Here is a 19116-nt window from a genome sequence, read left to right on the forward strand (position 1 = left end):
TCATTCCCATCTCACCTGTAGATTTCAGCTCTTTTATTCATGTTTGAACAAAATCTATAGTGAGGTCAGGAGCCAAATGGCTCCAGCAAAACAAGCTTAGTATCAGTGAGCAGAATATTCCTTTGCAAGTGCTGCTTGATAGCACTGTTGGTGACCCTTTCCATCATTTGGATCTGCCTTGGTTTTTGTGCTGAGGATGAGGTCAGTCAGGTTTATTTCTCTTTGTTGTTTTGCAGACCCAGTTCAGCAAAGTGCTTAAAAACTGAGACAGCTCAGTCAGAAGTGATGCTACAGAGACAATTTTGGTGATGGACATTCTAAGTCCCTTGCCCTTAGTACATTTTGTTTCCTTGCCATTCTCAGTGCTTCCTCCAGATGGAGTTCAAATTAGAATCAAGGAACAGGAGTTGGCCATTTGTCCCATCAAACCAGCTCCATCACTCAACATGATTGTGGCTGATCTTCTGTCTCAACATCATACTCCACTCTTCCCATACCTTTAATATCTTTAGCTTCCAGAAGTTTATCTATTTCTTTCTTAAGGACAACATGTTGCTCAGTGGTTAGCATCCTAGGAGCAACAGTGTGGAGTTTGTATTTTCTCCCTGCATCTGCGTGGGTTTTCTCCAGATTCTCCGGCTTCCTCCCATGGTCCAAAGATGTGCAGGTTAGATGGACTGATCATAGGAAATTGTCCATAGTGAGTAGTATGTGCATGTTGGGTGGATTAGCCATGGTAAATGCAGGGTTACAGGGATAGGGTAGGGGACTGAGTCTGGGTGGGATGATCATAGGGCGGCACGGTGGCACAGTGGTTAGCATTGCTGCCTCACAGCGCCTGTAGACCCGGGTTCAATTCCCGACTCAGGCTACTGACTGTGTGGAGTTTGCACGTTCTCCCCGTGTCTGCGTGGGTTTCCTCCGGGTGCTCCGGTTTCCTCCCACAGTCCAAAGATGTGCGGGTCAGGTGAATTGGCCAAGCTAAAATTGCCCGTAGTGTTAGGTAAGGGGTAAATGTAGGGGTATGGGTGGGTTGCGCTTCGGCGGGTCGGTGTGGACTTGTTGGGCCGAAGGGCCTGTTTCCACACTGTAAGTCTAATCTAAAAAAAAAATCTTTGGAGGGTTCATGTAGACTGGACGACACGGATTCTCTGATTCAAATATATTCAATGACCCATCTTCCACAGCCTCCTGTGGCAGAGAATTCCATAGGTTCACAACTGTGATGATGGTGTTACTTTAAAAGATTATTTTGTCCTTTTGTTTGAAGAGAGGTTGTAAGGCAGAGGTACCGAACTGGCTACTTAAGGACTTAAGTAAACAACTTGTGAGGCCTTTTGGCTTTTTTAAAGCTGGAACAATGGATGCAGCCTGAATGGGTGTTGCCAGCTCTCACAGATCCAGGTTTCTGGAGTTTGATTTTTTTTTAGTAACATCAGAAGCTGTCTGAAGTCTCAAAAAGAGTTGGAAGCTTTAGTGATTATCTCTTGGCTGCTACACTCTCTGAATTTTCTCCTGATATTTCTTCCTCCTGGATTGGAGAACTGCATGTGAAAATCTGTGTTTGAGTTTGCCATTTTGCCAAATCATGTGTTTATAGAATGTTACTATTTTGGAACAGTTCGTTAGTAACAGTATTATATCTTATTGTTTGGTTAAGTTTTCTAATAGTTAGATCATTCTAAATTCCTCTTCCTTTTGTTTGTATTTTAACTACAGTGTTTAAATAAATTATGTTTTGCTTAACACCGAGTAGTTTGACCAATCGCATTATCTGGTTAGGGTCTAGCCACCTTCTTAAAATATTTTGAGGGGGTCTGGTCTGGTCCAGAGTGACATCTTAGTGAAAAGATTTCTCATCTCAGTCTGTAATGGCCTACACCATAACCAGAGACAGACTCTTGTTCAGGCCAACTCCCCCAGGCAGGTAAAACCAGACTGTCTAGCCCTGTCAAAATGTTTCAATGGGATCCTTTCATTCATCTAAATTCCACTGAATATAGACCATATCGCTCCAACCACTCCTCATAGGACAGTCCTACCATCCCAGGTATCAGTCTGGTGAATCTTCACTGCATCTTCTATATGATGAGTATAGTTTTCCTTAGGAAAGGAGACTAAAACTGCACACAATACTCCAGGTGTGGTCTCAGCAATGCCCTGTCCAGCTGGAGTTAAGACTTCCTTGCTCCTGTACTCAAACTGTCTTGTAATGAAGGCTAACATACCACTAGTATACCCTACCTAACGTGTCACACCTGCATGTTTACAGCAACTAGTGCACACGGCCACCCAGGCCCACTTGTACACCAACATTTCCCAATCGATCAATATGTAAATAATAGACTGCCTTTCTTCCCAGTTTTTCCCACATTCATCACATTATACTGTATCAGCAACCTATTTACTCACTCATTCAACTTATCTAAATCACACTGAAGCCTCCTCACTTTCACACAACTTAGTTTTGTGTCATCAGTAAACGTGGAAATATTACAATTGATTCCCTCAGTCAAACAGGTGATGTATTTTGTGAATTGCTACGGCCAAACAATGCCCTACTTGTCACCACCTCCCCTCTGAAACTGACCCATTTATTCACACTATTTCCAGTCTGGGAACCAATTCTCAATCCATGCCAGTTAATTACATATTAAGCACCTACAGCTGTTGGGCAGTGCAAGGCTGCATTCCTCACTGAACTTGGAATCAGGATTGTGATCATATCGGGATTGTGGAATTCTTGGATCAGGTTTTGTTTGGAGATGGCTTTTTCTCTGGTAAGTTTTAATCTATGGTCAGTTGTAGTGACAGGGAGAGGACTCCCTGTGGAGAGGTCATGCTGGGTAGGAGACTGCAGAAAGTGGATGTATCTAAAGCAGGTTCAAGCAGGAGACTGCTGGGCCAGAGTAACAGCTCAGGACGTTGGATATAAGAAACCAGAGCAGCTGGATCAATAATCAGCTTCACAACACGGTTCCAGTTTTACTGTCATTATATTGAACCTCAAACCAGTTTCACAGCAGCGCACTGGCAAAGGATCATGCACAGAGTCAGCCACACAGTTTAAAACACAGCCGAATCACATTGATCAGCCCCGACAGTCAACACACAACACCCTCCCCACTCCCTGACCCCCCTTCTCTTTCCCTTGTCCCACTCACTCCGACCCCCTCCCATTAGACACAATATCCTGCAATGAGCCACATCGGACACATTCGCAGCTATCACAATCTCTCCTGCGTTTAATGATTATGCCTGGATTTGCAACGTCCAAATTGGGAATGCTGTTCCCTAATTCTGCTGATCGTGTGGATCCAGGAAGCACATTAATCGGAATGAATTCTCCCAAAACCATTGCTCAGTTTACACCAACATCTTCCCACACTCCACGTTCCCAGTGTTTTAGAAAACTTGCAGAATTTGCATACTAACTTCATTAATGTGTTAGGGCTGAAGACAGCATTAAATAGCTTTCAAGCAGCATGACCGTTGTTAATACAAACCTCTGCCTGTCCCAGACGGGGAACAATTAAACTGTTCACTCATTCCTGCAAATCTCTCCCCTTCAGTATCCTTCCTTTTTCACTCGGATCTCTCCTTTGTTCCATTTCTCTTTCTGTGTCTGATTTCACTTCAATTCACTGTTTCCTTCTCTATTTGTTAACACTCATTTGTTAAGCAGATAAACTGTTGGTTCCATTATTCATTGAAGTCCCAGACATTGTGTTGGTCTCAGAGCCTTTACCAGCTCCAATTCACAACAAGTCCCACTGCTGCAGAGCTGTGTAATATTATCTCTAAGCAGATTGAATTGAAAAAGAATTGCAAAACATTTTTCATCTGATTTGAAGGAAAAGTCTAAATTAAAGGAGGCAGTGGTGAGGTGCTCCATTCCAACCAGACTGGCCCAATAACTCTGACAGTGCTGGCTGATGGCATCATAGCAGGTACCACATCTCTCTGTGTCCAGACTCCCTATCAATTCCAGTTAACTCCTGGCAATAGACAGAATATCACCAAGACAGGGAGATACTGCACAAAACACTCAACTTTTGAGCCAGCACATCCTGAAGCATGCAGTTTCTCACTTTACATAAGTTACTGCAACTTTAACAACCCAACCTTCTCCAGGAACCAGATCAAGAATTTCTTTAACTTTTTATCTTCGCTCAGTGACCTGACAATGAGTGACAAACAAGTGCTTGGATCTACGTCTGGTTCAGAAAGTTCTGCAGTAGGAGTGAGTGCCAATGGGTGAGAATATAGATTCTGCCTACTGTTTGTCCAGCGTTTTTGTCAGTTTTACCAAAAAGATAGGAAAGTTTCATGTGTCTGTAATGGAGCAAACCACAGTTGTTTACTGACAGGGCACCCTTGACCCTACAGGCCCAGCTCTCTCCTTCATTACCTTGTCTCAATCCCACCCTCCTCTATTAATGCATGGAGAAATTCCAAAGGGACAGGAAGCAAGTTCAAAGTTCCCAAAAGCAGATTCCTAGAAGATGTGAGTGTGGAGTGGTCTTTGAGTCAGACCAATGGAGGAAAGCTGACAGAAAGCAGCAACCCTTGCACCTAATGCACTCAGCAGCCATTAGTCTGCTCAGGAGTGAGACAGAAAGAGCGGTGACTCCTCTGTCTGGTTTATGATCAGTAGAAGCTGCCAGTTTCCTGCTTCACTTTGCCAGGACCTGCTCTTTTTGTTGCTTGTGGCGTTTCACCAGGCAGCTGGTGATACCCAGAGCCCCACCCTTCACAAACCGTACAAAGTTATCACCCACCAGGGGACCCATAGCAAAAAGGTTGGGCTCCTGGAGCAGCTCATAGGTGTGAGGATGAATCTGCAAAGGGTTATAGCGGTAGGATATTGGCATCTTCGAGTTCAGTCCCAGGTAACTGCCATTGTCCCTGAGGAAGGTCAGCCTGGGATTAGCCCCAATCAACACCAATGCCATGGAGACATTCACCACCGTCTGACACTTGTCCCACCTTTCCAGGACACATTTCCTGTCCAGCTTGAAGCTGCTGACCTGGTGCTGGGGAAAGCTGGTGTAACCTCGATAAGAAGCAGAGTCTCTGCCAGCATTCTGCTGACTCATCATCTGGTGCACTTTGTGATATTCTGGGTAGAGCACTTTGGGCAGCTGGTTAAAGATCAGGTCGGGGTCAGTGACTGCCTGTCGGAAGGTGTGAAGGACAGGTATCCCATAGTGATGGGCACACAGAACAGCATCAGCTGCTGTCAGTCCTGCTCCAACAATCAGCACTGGCTCCGAGCACTCACTGACCCGGCTGTGCACGATGGCTGTTTCAAATTCAGAAATGCTGTGACAGATGTAAGGCAGCTCTTCACCCTCCACACCCAGCCTCACAGGCTCATCCTGTGTCCCAGTCGCTAAGACCACATTCTCTGCCAAGATCAGAAAGGGTGTCTGCACCCCATTGCTCCCCTTTTGGTAACCTCTGACCTCCCACAACGACCGTGTTGCTGCCCCACTTCCTTCCTCCTGTGCCCTCTCCTGGATCACTCCCCTCTTGCTGGCGTCCTCACTCTCAGCAACAACATTGATGCGACACAGCGACGTCAGGCAGCTTCTGGGCACAAAGTTCTTCTCGAGACCCATCTCACGGACAAAGTGTTGGTAATAGGCAGCAACCTCAGCTGGGGTCACTCGGTTGTTCCTTAGGTTCCTGGGGGATACAAGGGATATCAAGAGGAGGGTAAATAGGGAACAGAACCAGATGGAAGGGAAGAGCAGATAGAGAGGAGGAAGGAGGGAAGAGAGTGGGAATCAAAAAACACATAGAAAAAAGGGTGAAAGGTATAAATGAAGAATGTTGGGTACTATCTGCGGTTTATGGTGGGTGTGGTTTGGATACACCTTCATACCAACAGTCCCTCCCTCCACACCCTCACCCCAACAACCCCATTCCCACCCTCCACACCACCCCAACAACTCCACACCCACCCCCATCCTCCACCCTCCACCCTCAACACCCACACCAACAACACCACCCCCAACCCCACCCCCTCAACCCTACCCCAACAATCCCACACCCCCCTCAACCCCACCCTCCACCTTCAACCCCACCTTCAACCCCACACCCACCCCAACAACCCCACACCCACCCCAACAACCCCATCCGCACCCTCAACCCCATACAACACATTTAGCTTGGTTTTATGCATTTCATTCTAAGTATCTTTTTCTTTCATTCCTAATGGGACTTGAATGTTTTTTCTGAAACCCCACAAAATTGCTCCTTTCTTCTTCCATGGATCATTGAGGAGCACCCTCAGCTCAGGGTCAGAAACATGTGGTTTCAAGTCCTCCCTGAGCAGGGAACTGAGCCTGTTACTCCAGTGCAATACTGAGCAATGCTGCACTGTCAGGGTCTCATTGCTCAGATCAGAGAATAGACTGGGCCATTTCTGCACTCTCAGGTAGATGTAAAATAACCCATGGCCAATATTTCGCTCTCATTGATGCCCTGGCCAATATTTATTCCTCAATTAACATTTTAAAAAACAGATTACAGGTTGTTCTGCTCTAACCCACATTTCATTAACATGAATTTGCTGTAATGATTGACAAACTGGGGATATGATTTCTAAACTACAAACTTTTAAGATGTGTGTTGGCAGTTACGCAATTACATCACCAACACTTTAAGAACTGTTTCTAAAGTGTGATTTTTCTATAATGTGGGGTTGTAGAGAAACTCCCTGTATCTGGTCATTAATACATTCTGGGATCCTGCTGTGTAAGATGCTGAAGGTGCTATGTTTCTGCATCACAACAAGAGGCTACACTTTAAAAGCACTTCACCAACAGTGAAGAGATCTGGGAGATGCTGAGCTCAGGAAAGGTGCTATAGAAATGAGATTTTATTTAAGGTGTTCGTCCTCCTTCAGTGATCATGTAAATATAGGTCCACCACAGGCTATGGTGATTGGCTGAGATTAACAACCAGAAGGTCGAGGGGGTTTGTACACACAATAACAGGATCTGGCCTCAGTGAGATACCAAACATCAGGAGCTGCAGCAATGCACCAGGGTGGGGTCCTGTGACCCATTCGGGGCTGTTTCTCCCAGTCAATGAGACCCCGGCTGATGCACACTGCAGCTCCACCCAAGTATCACTGCCCTCCACAGCCTGTCTAGCAAAATGGATCAATCTCAGAATTAATATAGTTCACTGTTGAAGGAGCGTGTTCCATCATTCTGTCCATCCTATACTGTACATGAAGAAGTATTTCCTAACTTCCCTCTGGAATGGTTGGGACTCATTCACAAACAGAAACATTTCTCTCACCAACACTTTTCAAAATCCTGAAATCCTCAATCAGTTCCCCCTGTAACCTTCAATATTCCTGGGAATTTAAGCCTAGTTTATGAAATCTCTCCCCATAGTCTGACCCTTCAGGTTTAGGTAATGTAATGACATACAATGTAGGAACTGAAGTAAGCCATTCAGCCAAGCTACTCAATAAGATCATATTTGACGCACTCTGGTCAGTCTGCACTGTCCCCACGATAATATTCCCTATCAAGGTGCCTGAGCTTCCATGGGAAACTGCGATGTCACTGGGATTACTACAAACCTTCGCTTCTCTCCAACGCAATCCTTCAGTTTCAGACCCGGTAACTCCATCCAACTCCCAAAGCTTAGTGTGAGCATTGAGCCCTCCATAGCCTGGAAGACAAAGAATGAATGAATACATTGGGAAGCTGTGAGAAAACACACCTTCAACATGTCACACTGTGAACTGGTGCCAGTGAGAACAGCAATGTCTATAAAACCGCATAGACTTCTTTCAGATTACAAAGCAGTTTGATAAGGTAGGTACAATGTTTCCACTCACAGATAGGATCAGAACTTGGCCACCATAAAGATAAAACAGTTGCTCATAAGCCCCACTGGGAATTCAGAAGATATCTCTTCACCCAGAAAATGGGGAGAATGTGGAAGTTTGCTCCCACAGCGAGTGGTTGAGGTAAATAGCAGAGATGCAGTCAAGGAGAAATAGGATAAACGCATGAGGGAGAAAGGAATAGAAGTTTCGGCTGATAGGTGGCGGGAAAGATGGGTAGGAGAGGGTGCTCATGTGGAATACAAACATCAGCAAAGATGAGTTGGGTCAAATGGCCTTTTTCTTTGTTGTACAGGCTGATAGCAATAGTGACCGATTCAGAAAGGGTGGGTCTTGCAGCAATGGGAAAATTTCCAACTGTCTCTGGTCATACATGAGGGGTGATTATTTAGACAAAGGGCAGAGAAGGGTAGCTCCCCAGCTGAAGGGTCTGCTTAAAGCAAGATGATAAGAAATGAACTTGAAAAGATTCATAAGGAAATTTTAAAATCTCTTTTATAAAAGAAATGTTGCTGCATTGAGGGCTGATGACAAGTGAGAATGCACCGAGGGAGTTATTGATTCCAGCAGCCTCATGTTCTGAAGCATGTTAACTGAAATATCATCAATTGGTCATTTACCTGGTATGCTGGTGCCACTCAGGAGGGTTTAAACCTTTGTGGCCAGTGGGTAATGAACCAGCGCAGTGGGTCAGCATGTGGAGTGATTAGGAGGTGATAGACATTAGGACAAATCAGTCTAATAGGAAGAACATGCAGGGCTAGGTTAATGAACACGCTGGGTCTGGTGGTCTGAAGTATATTGATTGTAATGCAAGGGTATAGTAGGTGAGGCAGGTGACCTTAGAGCCTGGATCAGCACATGGCCCGATGATGTTGTACCCATTACAGGATCTCGATTGAGTGGAGGGCAGGACTGGCAGCTCAACGTTCCCGGGTTTAGGTAGTTCAGGCAGGGAGGTGATGGCCTGGGGGTATTCTCAGGTTGTCGGTTTGCTCGCTGAGCTGGTGGGTTTGTTTTCAGTGGTATTATCATGGGACTACTGTCCTTCAGGAAAGAAAATCTGCCATCCTCATTTAGTTTGGCTTACATGTGACTCTAGACCCACAGCTATGTGGATGACTCTCAGTTGCCCTTGGAAACAGCCGAGCAAACCATTCAGTGATATCAATCGCTACACAGTCTCCAAGAAACAAATCGCACGGATCACCAGCATCGACCCAGGCACCAGAAAAGAGAACAGCAGAAACAACCCTGTCAAATCTGCAAAGTCCTCCTCAGTAATATCTGGGGGCTAGTGCCAACACTGGGAGAGCTGTCTCACAGAATCATCAAGCACCAGCCTGACACAGTCATACTCACGGATCATACCTTGCAGACAATGTCCCAGACCCCACCATCACCATCCCTGGATATGCCCTGTCTCACCGACAGGACAGACACAGCAGAGAGGCACAGTGGGATAGAGTCGAGAGGGAGTTGCCCTGGGAGTCCACAACATTGACTGTGGCCCCCATGAAGTCTTACAACTTCAGGAAACCTCCTGCTGATTACCACGTGCTGTAGTCCCTCAGCTGATGAACCAATGCTCCTCCTTGTTGAATAACACTTAGAGGAAGCACTGAGAATGGCAAGGTCACAAAACATACTCTGAGTGGGGTCTTTCCATGTCCACCACCAAAAGTGGCTCGGCAGCAGTACTACTGATCAAGCTGGTTGGATCCTAAAGGACGTTGCTGCTAGATTGGGTCTGTGGCAGGTGGTGAGGGAACCAACAAGGAGAAACATACCTGACCCACCCTCACCAATGTGCCGGCTGCAGATGGACGTGACCACGACAGTGTCAGTAAGAGTAACCATCGCACAGTCATTGTGGAGACAAAGTCCCCCCTTTACATTGAGAATACCCTCCGCTGTGTTGCGTGACACTATCACCGTGCTAAACGGTATGGACTTGGAATAAATTTAGAAGTCTTGTCTCACAAATGTGACTGAGTTTTTTGAGGAAGTGATGAAGATGATTGGTGAAAGTAGGACAGTGGATGGTGTCGACATGGACGTTATTAAAGCATTTGATAAAGGCCCTCCTGGTAGGCGGGTCCAAAAGGTGAGGTCACATGGGATGCACGGTGAGTTGCTATGTTGATTACAAAATTGGCTTGGTCATAGAAGACAGAGGGTAGTTGTGGAGGGATGTTTTTCTGACTGGAAGTCTGTGACCAGTGCTGTTCTGCAAGAATCAGTGCTGGGACTTCGGTTGTTTATAATATATATATAAATGATTTGGATGAAAATATTTGTGGTCTGATTAGTAAGCTTGTAGACATCAAGAAAGTTGGTGGAATTGTGGACAGTGAGGAAGGCTGTCAAAGGATAGAGCAGAATATACATCAGTTAGAAAGTTTGGGTGGAGAAATGGCAGGTGGAGTTTAATCTGGACATGTGAGAGCTGGTGTATTTGGGAGGTCAAATGCAAGAGAAAAGTATTCTGTAATTGGCAGGACACTTAGGAACATTAATATACAGAGGGAGATTGGGTGCACATAAAAACAGTACAAAGTCAACAAGCCCACTTCATTCTTAACTGTACTTCAGTGAATGTACACAAAATCAGATGAAAACAGTGTCACTGGGTCATTCACATGGTTACACTTGGTGAGTTCAAAGGTTATGGAACCTAGTCTTGCTCTAAGATCTGAGTCCACATAAATCAGGATCATTGTGCTGGACAACTGCAGAGTGAGAGACGTAAAGGAAGGTCCCATGTTTGACCTAAAACATTAGCATATGCAATGTTCAAGATATCACAGTATTTTTCAAATAGCAGCCTACAGTAATTACTGCGATCTTATCGCATGAAATATTGTTGAGTTCAGGTGAACTCTCCCAAGGGCAAGAGAAAGAGGGCAATGTCTTTGAGCGAGCAGGCAGTATGGAAATGGCTGAGCACCTCCACAGCAATAGTGTGTCCCCTCACACCTGGACACATTCTCAGGACAGGAGGTAAGCTGATGAATCCCACAATCCACCTTGACCTGCAGGTGCACACATCAACACACTTTACAGCTCCACTCATTCTGACCCCGCCCCACCCCGCCCAACAATTCACAGCAAATGTGAACAGCCTAAGCTCTCACTCAGCCTCAGCTGATGACCTTCTTTCAATCATACCTCACAGTCACCCTCCCTCCACAGGCAGTGTTCTCCCTCCTGTCCACAAAGGCTCCGCATGACTGGCACTCATTCCATTCTGCTCTCTGTTCCTGCGGAACAGAGCCCAAAACCTCAAGGAAAGGCAGAGACCTGGAAGATGCATTGGCTTCGGTCTGGCACACAGCGCCCACCTACTGGACTGGGGAAGAGGCTGGAGATAGAACATAGAACATAGAAGGATACAGCGCAGTACAGGCCCTTCGGCCCTTGATGTTGCGCCGACCGAGTCCTACCTAACCTATACTAGCCCAATAACTTCCAAATGCCTATCCAATGCCCGCTTAAATGAACATAAAGAAGGAGAGTTCACCACTGATACGGGCAGGGCATTCCATGAACTCACAACCCGCTGTGTGAAGAATCTACCCCTAACATCTGTCCTATACCTACCACCCCTTAATTTAAAGCTATGTCCCCTAGTAACACCTGACTCCATTAGCGGTAAAAGGTTCTTAGTATCTACCCTATCTAAACCCCTAATCATCTTATACACTTCTATCAGATCTCCCCTAAACCTTCTCTTCTCCAATGAGAACAGCCCCAAGTGCCTCAGCCTTTCCTCATACGATCTTCCTACCATTCCAGGCAACATCCTGGTAAACCTCCTCTGCACTCGTTCTAAAGCTTCCACATCCTTCCTATAGTATGGCGACCAAAACTGCACACAATACTCCAGATGAGGCCTCACCAGAGTCTTATACAACTGCAACATGACCTCAGGACTCCGGAACTCAATTCCTCTACCAATAAAGCCCAGTACACCATATGCCTTCCTCACAGCACTATTTACCTGGGTGGCAACTTTCAGAGATCTGTGTACATAGACACCAAGATCCCTCTGCTCATCCACACTACCAAGTAGCCTACCATTAGCCCAGTAATCCATCATCTTGTTATTCCTACCAAAGTGAACGACTTCGCACTTAGCTACATTGAATTCCATTTGCCACATTTCCGCCCAGCTCTGCAACTTATCTATATCCCGCTGTAACCTACCACTTCCTTCCTCACTATCCACAACTCCACCGACTTTCGTGTCATCCGCAAACTTGCTTACCCAGCTTTCAAGTCCTTCCTCTAGATCATTTATAAAGATAACAAAAAGCAATGGTCCCAAAACAGATCCTTGTGGTACACCGCTAGTAACTGCGCTCCAAGATGAACATAATCCATCAACTACTACCCTCTGTCTCCTTCCAGCCAGCCAATTCCTAATCCAAACCTCTAATGTATCCTCAATGCCATACCTCCGAAGTTTTAGCATTAGCCTACCATGGGGAACCTTATCGAACGCCTTACTAAAATCCATATACACAACATCTACTGCTTTACCCTCATCCACTTCCTTAGTCACCTTCTCAAAGAACTCAATAAGGTTTGTGAGGCACGACCTGCCCTTCACAAAACCATGCTGGCTATCCCTGATCACGTTATTCCTACCCAGATGTTCATAAATCTTATCCCTTACCATTCTCTCTAAGACTTTGCCCACCACTGAAGTCAGACTCACTGGCCTATAGTTACTAGGGCTATCCCTACTCCCTTTCTTGAACAATGGGACCACATTCGCTATCCTCCAGTCCTCTGGTACTATTCCCGTTGACAATGACGACATAAAAATCCAGGCCAATGGCTCTGCTATCTCCTCCCTAGCTTCCCATAGGATCCTGGGGTAAATGCCATCAGGCCCAGGAGACTTATCTATATTCATCCTTTCCAATATTCCCAAAACCTCTTCCCTGCATATTTCCAGGGCATCCATTCTAATTATTTGTGATTCCATATTCACATCAGCAACAGTGTCCTGTTCCTGAGTGAATACTGATGAAAAGTACTGATTTAATGTCTCTCCAATCTCCTCCGCCTCCACACACAACTTCCCACTACTATCCTTGACTGGACCGATACCTACCCTAGTCATCCTTTTATTCTTGACATACCTATAGAAAGCCTTTGGGTTTTCCCTAATCCTACCAGCTAAAGACTTTTCATGTCCCCTTCTCGCTTTTCTTAGCTCCCTCTTTAGCTCCTTCCTGGCTACCTTATAACTCTCAATCGCCCCTACTGAACCTTCATGCCTCATCTTTACATATGCCGCCTTCTTCCCTTTCACAAGGGACTCCAATTCCTTACTAAACCACGGCTGCCTCACAAGGCCCTTTACACCATGCCTGACTGGTACATACCTATCGAGGACACGCAGTAGCTGCTCCTTGAACAATCCCCACATCTCATTAGTGTTCTTCTCTTGAAGCCTGTTTTTCCAATCCACACAACCTAAGTCATGCCTCACTGCATCATAATTTCCCTGCCCCCAGCTATAGCTCTTGCCCTGCGGCGCACGATTATCCCTCTCCATCACTAAAGTAAAAGTCACCGAGTTGTGGTCACTGTCCCCGAAGTGCTCACCTACCTCCAAGTCTAACACCTGGCCTGGTTCATTACCTAGAACCAAATCCAATATAGCCTCCCCTCTTGTTGGCCTGTTGACATATTGTGTCAGGAAACCCTCCTGCACACATTGTACAAACACCGACCCATCTAATGAACTCGAGCTATAGCTCTCCCAGTCAATATCTGGGAAGTTAAAGTCCCCCATAACAACCACCCTGCTACCTTCACTCTTTTCCTGAATCATCCTCGCAATATTATCCTCTACTTCTCTAGGACTATTAGGAGGCCTGTAGAAAACACCTAACAGGGTGACCTCACCTTTCCTATTTCTAACCTCAGCCCAAACTACCTCAGATGGCAAGTCCTCTTCCATCGTCCATTCCACTGCTGTGATACTGTCTTTGACAAGTAATGCCACGCCTCCCCCTTTTTTACCCCCATGTCTGATCCTACTAAAACATTTGAACCCTGGAACCTGCAACAGCCATTCTTGTCCCTGTTCTACCCACGTCTCTGTAATGGCCACAACATCGAAGTCCCAGGTACCAACCCACGCTGCAAGTTCACCTACCTTATTCCTTATACTTCTGGCATTGAAGTATACACACTTCAATCCTCCTTTCTGGTTACAGGCACCCTCCTTAGAGATCGCTGCATTATTCCTAACCTCCCAACACTCAAGGTCCTGTACCCTAAAGCTACAGTCCTGGTTCCCATGCCCCCGCGGAGTTAGTTTAAACCCTCCCAAAGAGCACTAGCAAACCTCCCCCCAAGGACACTGGTGCCCCTCAGGTTCAGGTGTAGCCCATCCTTTTTATAGAGGTCCCACCTTCCCCAGAAAGGACCCCAGTTGTCCAGAAACCGGAATCCCTCCCTCCTGCACCATCCCTGTAGCCACGCATTTAACTGCTCTCTCTCCCTATTCCTTGACTCTCTATCACGTGGCACGGGTAACAAACCAGAGACTACAACTCTGTTTGTTCTAACTCTGAGCTTCCAGCAGTGACCCTGCCAGGTCAGCCCAGGCCTCCTGATGCACAGGGAGCTCAAGTACCTCGAAAGCTGATGGCCTACCTGAAGACCCTGTGCCAGGAGGATCTCAGAGTCCATCCCCTCTGCCCTGCAGATGGGCATGTGGCTGAGGAGACAGCTGACATTGCTGTTGGTAATGTGTCCTCTGCTCTCGCCCCTCAGCTAAGCTCCCCCCTCCATCTGATTCCCATACTGAATCAAATACTGATTCCCATACTGAATCAAATACTGATTCCCATACTGAATTGGCTTATACTCACACCACCCTGTTTATGATTCTGGACCAAATCGGGCAACTCTGTGTAAACTGGTGTCTCTGACTCCGTGAACAAAGTGTCCAGGTAAGCTTCCACAATCTGACGTTTAGTGTACAACGTTTAGATCCCCACTCCCTAACTCTGGGCTGAAACCCCTCGAGCTGCAGATGGGACTCACACAAGGCAGGTTTAAACTGGGGACCATATCACACAGGAGTTCTCAACTGCAGTTGCTATTAACATTTGGAATTCTTTTAGTGTTTCTGTAGGGTTACCAGTTCTGTCACTGCACCTTCACCACAATGCAAATTATCATTTTCAAATTTCCTGCAAGTCCCCAGCCAGGTCTACATCCCAGACTATTGAAGAGATGGCTATGGAGATAATGGACACATTATCTGAACAATGTGGATTTATGAAAAGGAAAATCATACTTGACAAACCTGTTTCTTCAGGATGTTACTAGCAGAGACAGTAAGGGAAAATCAGTGGACATGGAACGTTTGAATTTTCAGATCAGGTCCCAAATAGAAAAAGTCAGTAAAACAAAAACTGCAGCACATGGGCTAGAGGGGGTGGGGCATGGGGGTGGGGTGGGGTGGGGGAGGTGATGTGGAGTTAGAATCAGAAAGAAAACAGACAATAGGAATAAATGGGTCATTCTCATGTTGGCAGGCTGTGACTACTGAGGTACCATAGGATCAGTATTTGGGGCCCAATCGTTCATAATTTACATCAATGATTTGGATGTGGGGACTAAACTGCAACATTTCTAAGTTTGCAGATGACACAAAACTAGGTGGGAATGCTGTGATGTAAGGTGTGGGATTTATCAATATTTTAATATTATTTATATTAAAGTTTAGATCTGAGCTGGAGGCATTTGGGTTTTAGTCTGTGCGCCAGAAAGGGTTTAATCATTAACTTGTAAGCATTTCTGTAGCCAGGGTGACATTTTAAAACAGTCTGAGAGACAGAGAGATCTTGGAAGCAAATAGAACTTTGTTTCCATTTGGGCAGAGTTACAGATGAACAAGGTAAACAGTGGTGGACCAGGCTTTCGGTTTAGACAGTCTGAGTTTGATTTTTTTTCCCTTCCAATTGAGGAAATACCCATAACTTGAAAATTTTAAGGTTTCACTTTGTGGCAGTTTCTAAAACTCTTAGCTGAAACTGTGTGTGTAAAACAATTGCCCTTGAGAAAGGGAAGTAATTTAGGACTGATAAAAATTGCAAGCAGCTCAGTTTAAAAGTTCCAGATCTGAAGTGTTTGGTTACAAACCTGAACAAGTTATTGAAGCTGAGAAAGTCTAAGCTCAGTCATATGAAGATCAAGGAACAGACCATCAGATTCTCAAGACAGGGAATTGAAGTCATAGTTAAACTAAACCTTTCAGATCTGAAATAAAAGGGAATTCTTTCTGGTATACAAAGTTAAAAATCACACAACACCAGGTTATAGTGCAACAGGTTTAACTGGAAGCACTAACTTTCAGAGCGCTGCTCCTTCAGCGTCGCTCTGTAAGCTCGTGCTTCCAATTAAACCTGTTGGACTGTAACCTGGTATTGTGTGATTTTAACTTTGTCCATCCCAGTCCAACACCAGCATCTCCAAATCATAACTTTCTGGTATGAGTATTGTAAAGAAGTGCTTTCGGGATTAAGAAGTGTATTTTATACTGTTTTCCAAAATCTTTAAATTTGTGTCATACATAAATTGTTTTTTCTATTTATCTTTATTTCTCTTGCATATTAAGCAGATTTTATTATTAAACTTGAATCTCCAGCATTGTGTGTTTGTGCTTTCAGTGAAAGACCAAGTTGCTAAAACCAAAAAAAACCTCTATCTTGACTGACTTCAGTCTGGAATCTTATTTGTCCGATAATAATGTCAGCTGGGATCACAATAACAAGTTGTGAGGACGATGCAAAATGGCTCCAAGGGAATTTAGACAGGCTGAGTGAGTGGGCCAGGCCAGAGCCTGGCAGATGGACTCTAATGTGTACAAAAGTGAGGTTATCCTCTTTGGTAGGAGGAACAGTAGAGCAGAGTATTTCTAAACTAGCAAGAAATGGGAAAGTGCTGATATTCGCAGGGACCTGGTTATCCTTGTTTGTGAGTCACTGAAAGCTAGCATGTAGAAGCAGCAGGCAATTCAGAAGGTAAATGTTAGATTTTATCACAAAAGGATCTGAGGACAGAAGTAAAATAAAGTTTTGCTGAGCTGATATGGAGCACTGGTTAGACAGCACCCAGAGCACTGTGTCCAGTTCTGGTCCCTTGCATAATGAAGGATGGAATTGCCACAGAGGGAGTGCAGCAGACATTTACCTGAATGCTTCCTGGGAGAGTGGGACTGTCCCAAAAGGAGAGAGGGAGGAGACTGGGCCTGGAATCTCTAGGGTTTAGAAAAATAAGAGACAATCTCATAGAAACTTACAAAATTCCCAAAGGGACAGACAGAGTGGATGCAGGAAAGCTGTTTCCCCTGGCTGCGGGAATTGGAGCCAGGGACACAGTCTTAGAATAAAAGGCAATCTATTTAGGATTGAGATGAGAAGGAATTTCATCACTCAAGAGTTGGTGAATCTTTGGAATTCTCTACTACAGAGGACGTGAAGGGTTAGTCATTAAGTTTAAGAGAGAGATTGATAAATTTATAGATACTAACAACATGCAGGGAAATGGGATAGCACGGGAACATGGCATAGAGGTAGCTCATTAGCCAAGATCTAGAATGATGGAGCAGACTTCAGGGGCAGAATGGCTAGTCCTCCTCTATATCCTACTGAGTTAACCTTTCAAGAGTAGAATGAATAATGAAAATAAACCATGTGAGATTCAAACAGCAGTCACTTACATTCCAGGACCCTCCAGGTGGGCCTGTACCCAAGACCAGGTGGGATATGCCTTGCCAAGACTCCAGCTTCCAGCACAGTGGGGAAGTGTGATCCAGCCCAAAATCACCATCAGGCAGCAGCAATGTGTCAAAGAGCACAGCCACTGGATTGGATGACCGTCCTTCTAACCCTTCAGAGAGATATTCCAGATCCTGAGGGCAGTGAAAGCAGTGTGTTAGTAATCTTATCAAAGATTATTAATCTTCACAGCAAGGGTGACTGAGGGTTGAGAAGCACCATTAACATAGTTTTGTGTGTTAATTAAAAGTGCCCTGTCCCAAGGCAATATGACACTTAAATAAGAAAAGGCTTAGTGCGCAGCTCATCTCAGATAGAGTCAGGGCCAGCTCGTTGGCAACATTACAAAGGCAGGTATGGATAAGGATTACAGGTCACGGGTCAGCCTGGCCACCCAGCTCACTTTCTCATTTGATATGGAGAAATACAAGGTCACTAACAAGAAAATCTGCTTTGGTGACCTGGAGAAACAAGGATCTAAAACAGGACACCTATCCCAGGTCCGAGACTGAGTCTGTCACAGGGGAGTTAACCACACCGATATCATCAAACACAAAACTCCAGCCTCTCTCTCATGCGGAGTCTGTAAATCTCACACAAGCTCTCCAGAGAAAGCAGACCAGTCAACAAAAATATCCCCAAATGGTTCTTGTCACTAGCCAATCCTACACAAAGACCCCACTAGATACCCCTACTGACCCGATACACCTCGTTTCACATGTTACTGAGTCCAGAATCAGCTAGGCTGTTCATGGAGAGCCTCAGACTGCAAAAGAGAATCCTCTTCAGTAATCAGTGAATGGTGCATGGTGAAAACTGCATGAATAAAGCTGAGAGACAGGTTTACGGTTTGAACATTGCCATGACAGGGTGAGTTCATTAATTACATAATTAGAAAGCAGCTCAAACTTGCAGCTCACTACCCCTTTAGAGACACAGAGTCACCTTCTCCATGACAATAACCTACTGGCTTAGCTAGGGATCTCACATCAATAACTTACTGGCTTAGAACATAGAACATTACAGCGCAGTGCAGGCCCTTCAGCCCTCGATGTTGCGCCGCCTTGTCATACTAATCTGAAGCCAATCCCACCTACACTATTCCATGTACGTCCATTTGCCTGTCCAATGACGACTTAAATGCACTTAAACTTGGTGAATCTACTACCGTTGCAGGCAAAGCATTCCATACCCTTCCTACTCTCTGAGTAAAGAAACTACCTCTGACATCTGTCCTATATCTATTGCCCCTCAATTTAAAGCTATGCCCCCTCATGCTCACAGTCCCCATACTTGTAAAAAGGCTCTCCCTGTCCACCCTATCTAACCCTCTGATTACCTTGTATGTCTCTATTAAGTCACCTCTCAACCTCCTTCTCTCTAACGAAAACAGCCTCAAGGCTCTCAGCCTTTCCTAATAAGACC

General features: G+C 45.3%; 1 protein-coding gene across 4 annotated transcripts in view; it reads right to left on the reverse strand.

The window, feature by feature from the left end:
- Nucleotides 1-3179: 3179 nt before the first annotated feature.
- The window catches only part of osgn1 (oxidative stress induced growth inhibitor 1), a 62772-nt gene continuing 46835 nt past the window's right edge, over nucleotides 3180-19116 (reverse strand). For all 4 annotated transcript variants that reach the window (XM_060836594.1, XM_060836595.1, XM_060836596.1 and 1 more), the window contains exons 4-6: nucleotides 17634-17825; nucleotides 7607-7698; nucleotides 3180-5691 (exon numbers count right to left, since the gene is read on the reverse strand). In XM_060836594.1, coding sequence (XP_060692577.1) covers nucleotides 4677-5691; nucleotides 7607-7698; nucleotides 17634-17825 — 1299 coding nt within the window. In that variant the 3' untranslated portion in view covers nucleotides 3180-4676. The remainder of the gene's footprint in view (nucleotides 5692-7606; nucleotides 7699-17633; nucleotides 17826-19116) is intronic.

Source organism: Hemiscyllium ocellatum, chromosome 15 (genome assembly GCF_020745735.1).
Source record: "Hemiscyllium ocellatum isolate sHemOce1 chromosome 15, sHemOce1.pat.X.cur, whole genome shotgun sequence".
Taxonomy (NCBI): domain Eukaryota; kingdom Metazoa; phylum Chordata; class Chondrichthyes; order Orectolobiformes; family Hemiscylliidae; genus Hemiscyllium; species Hemiscyllium ocellatum.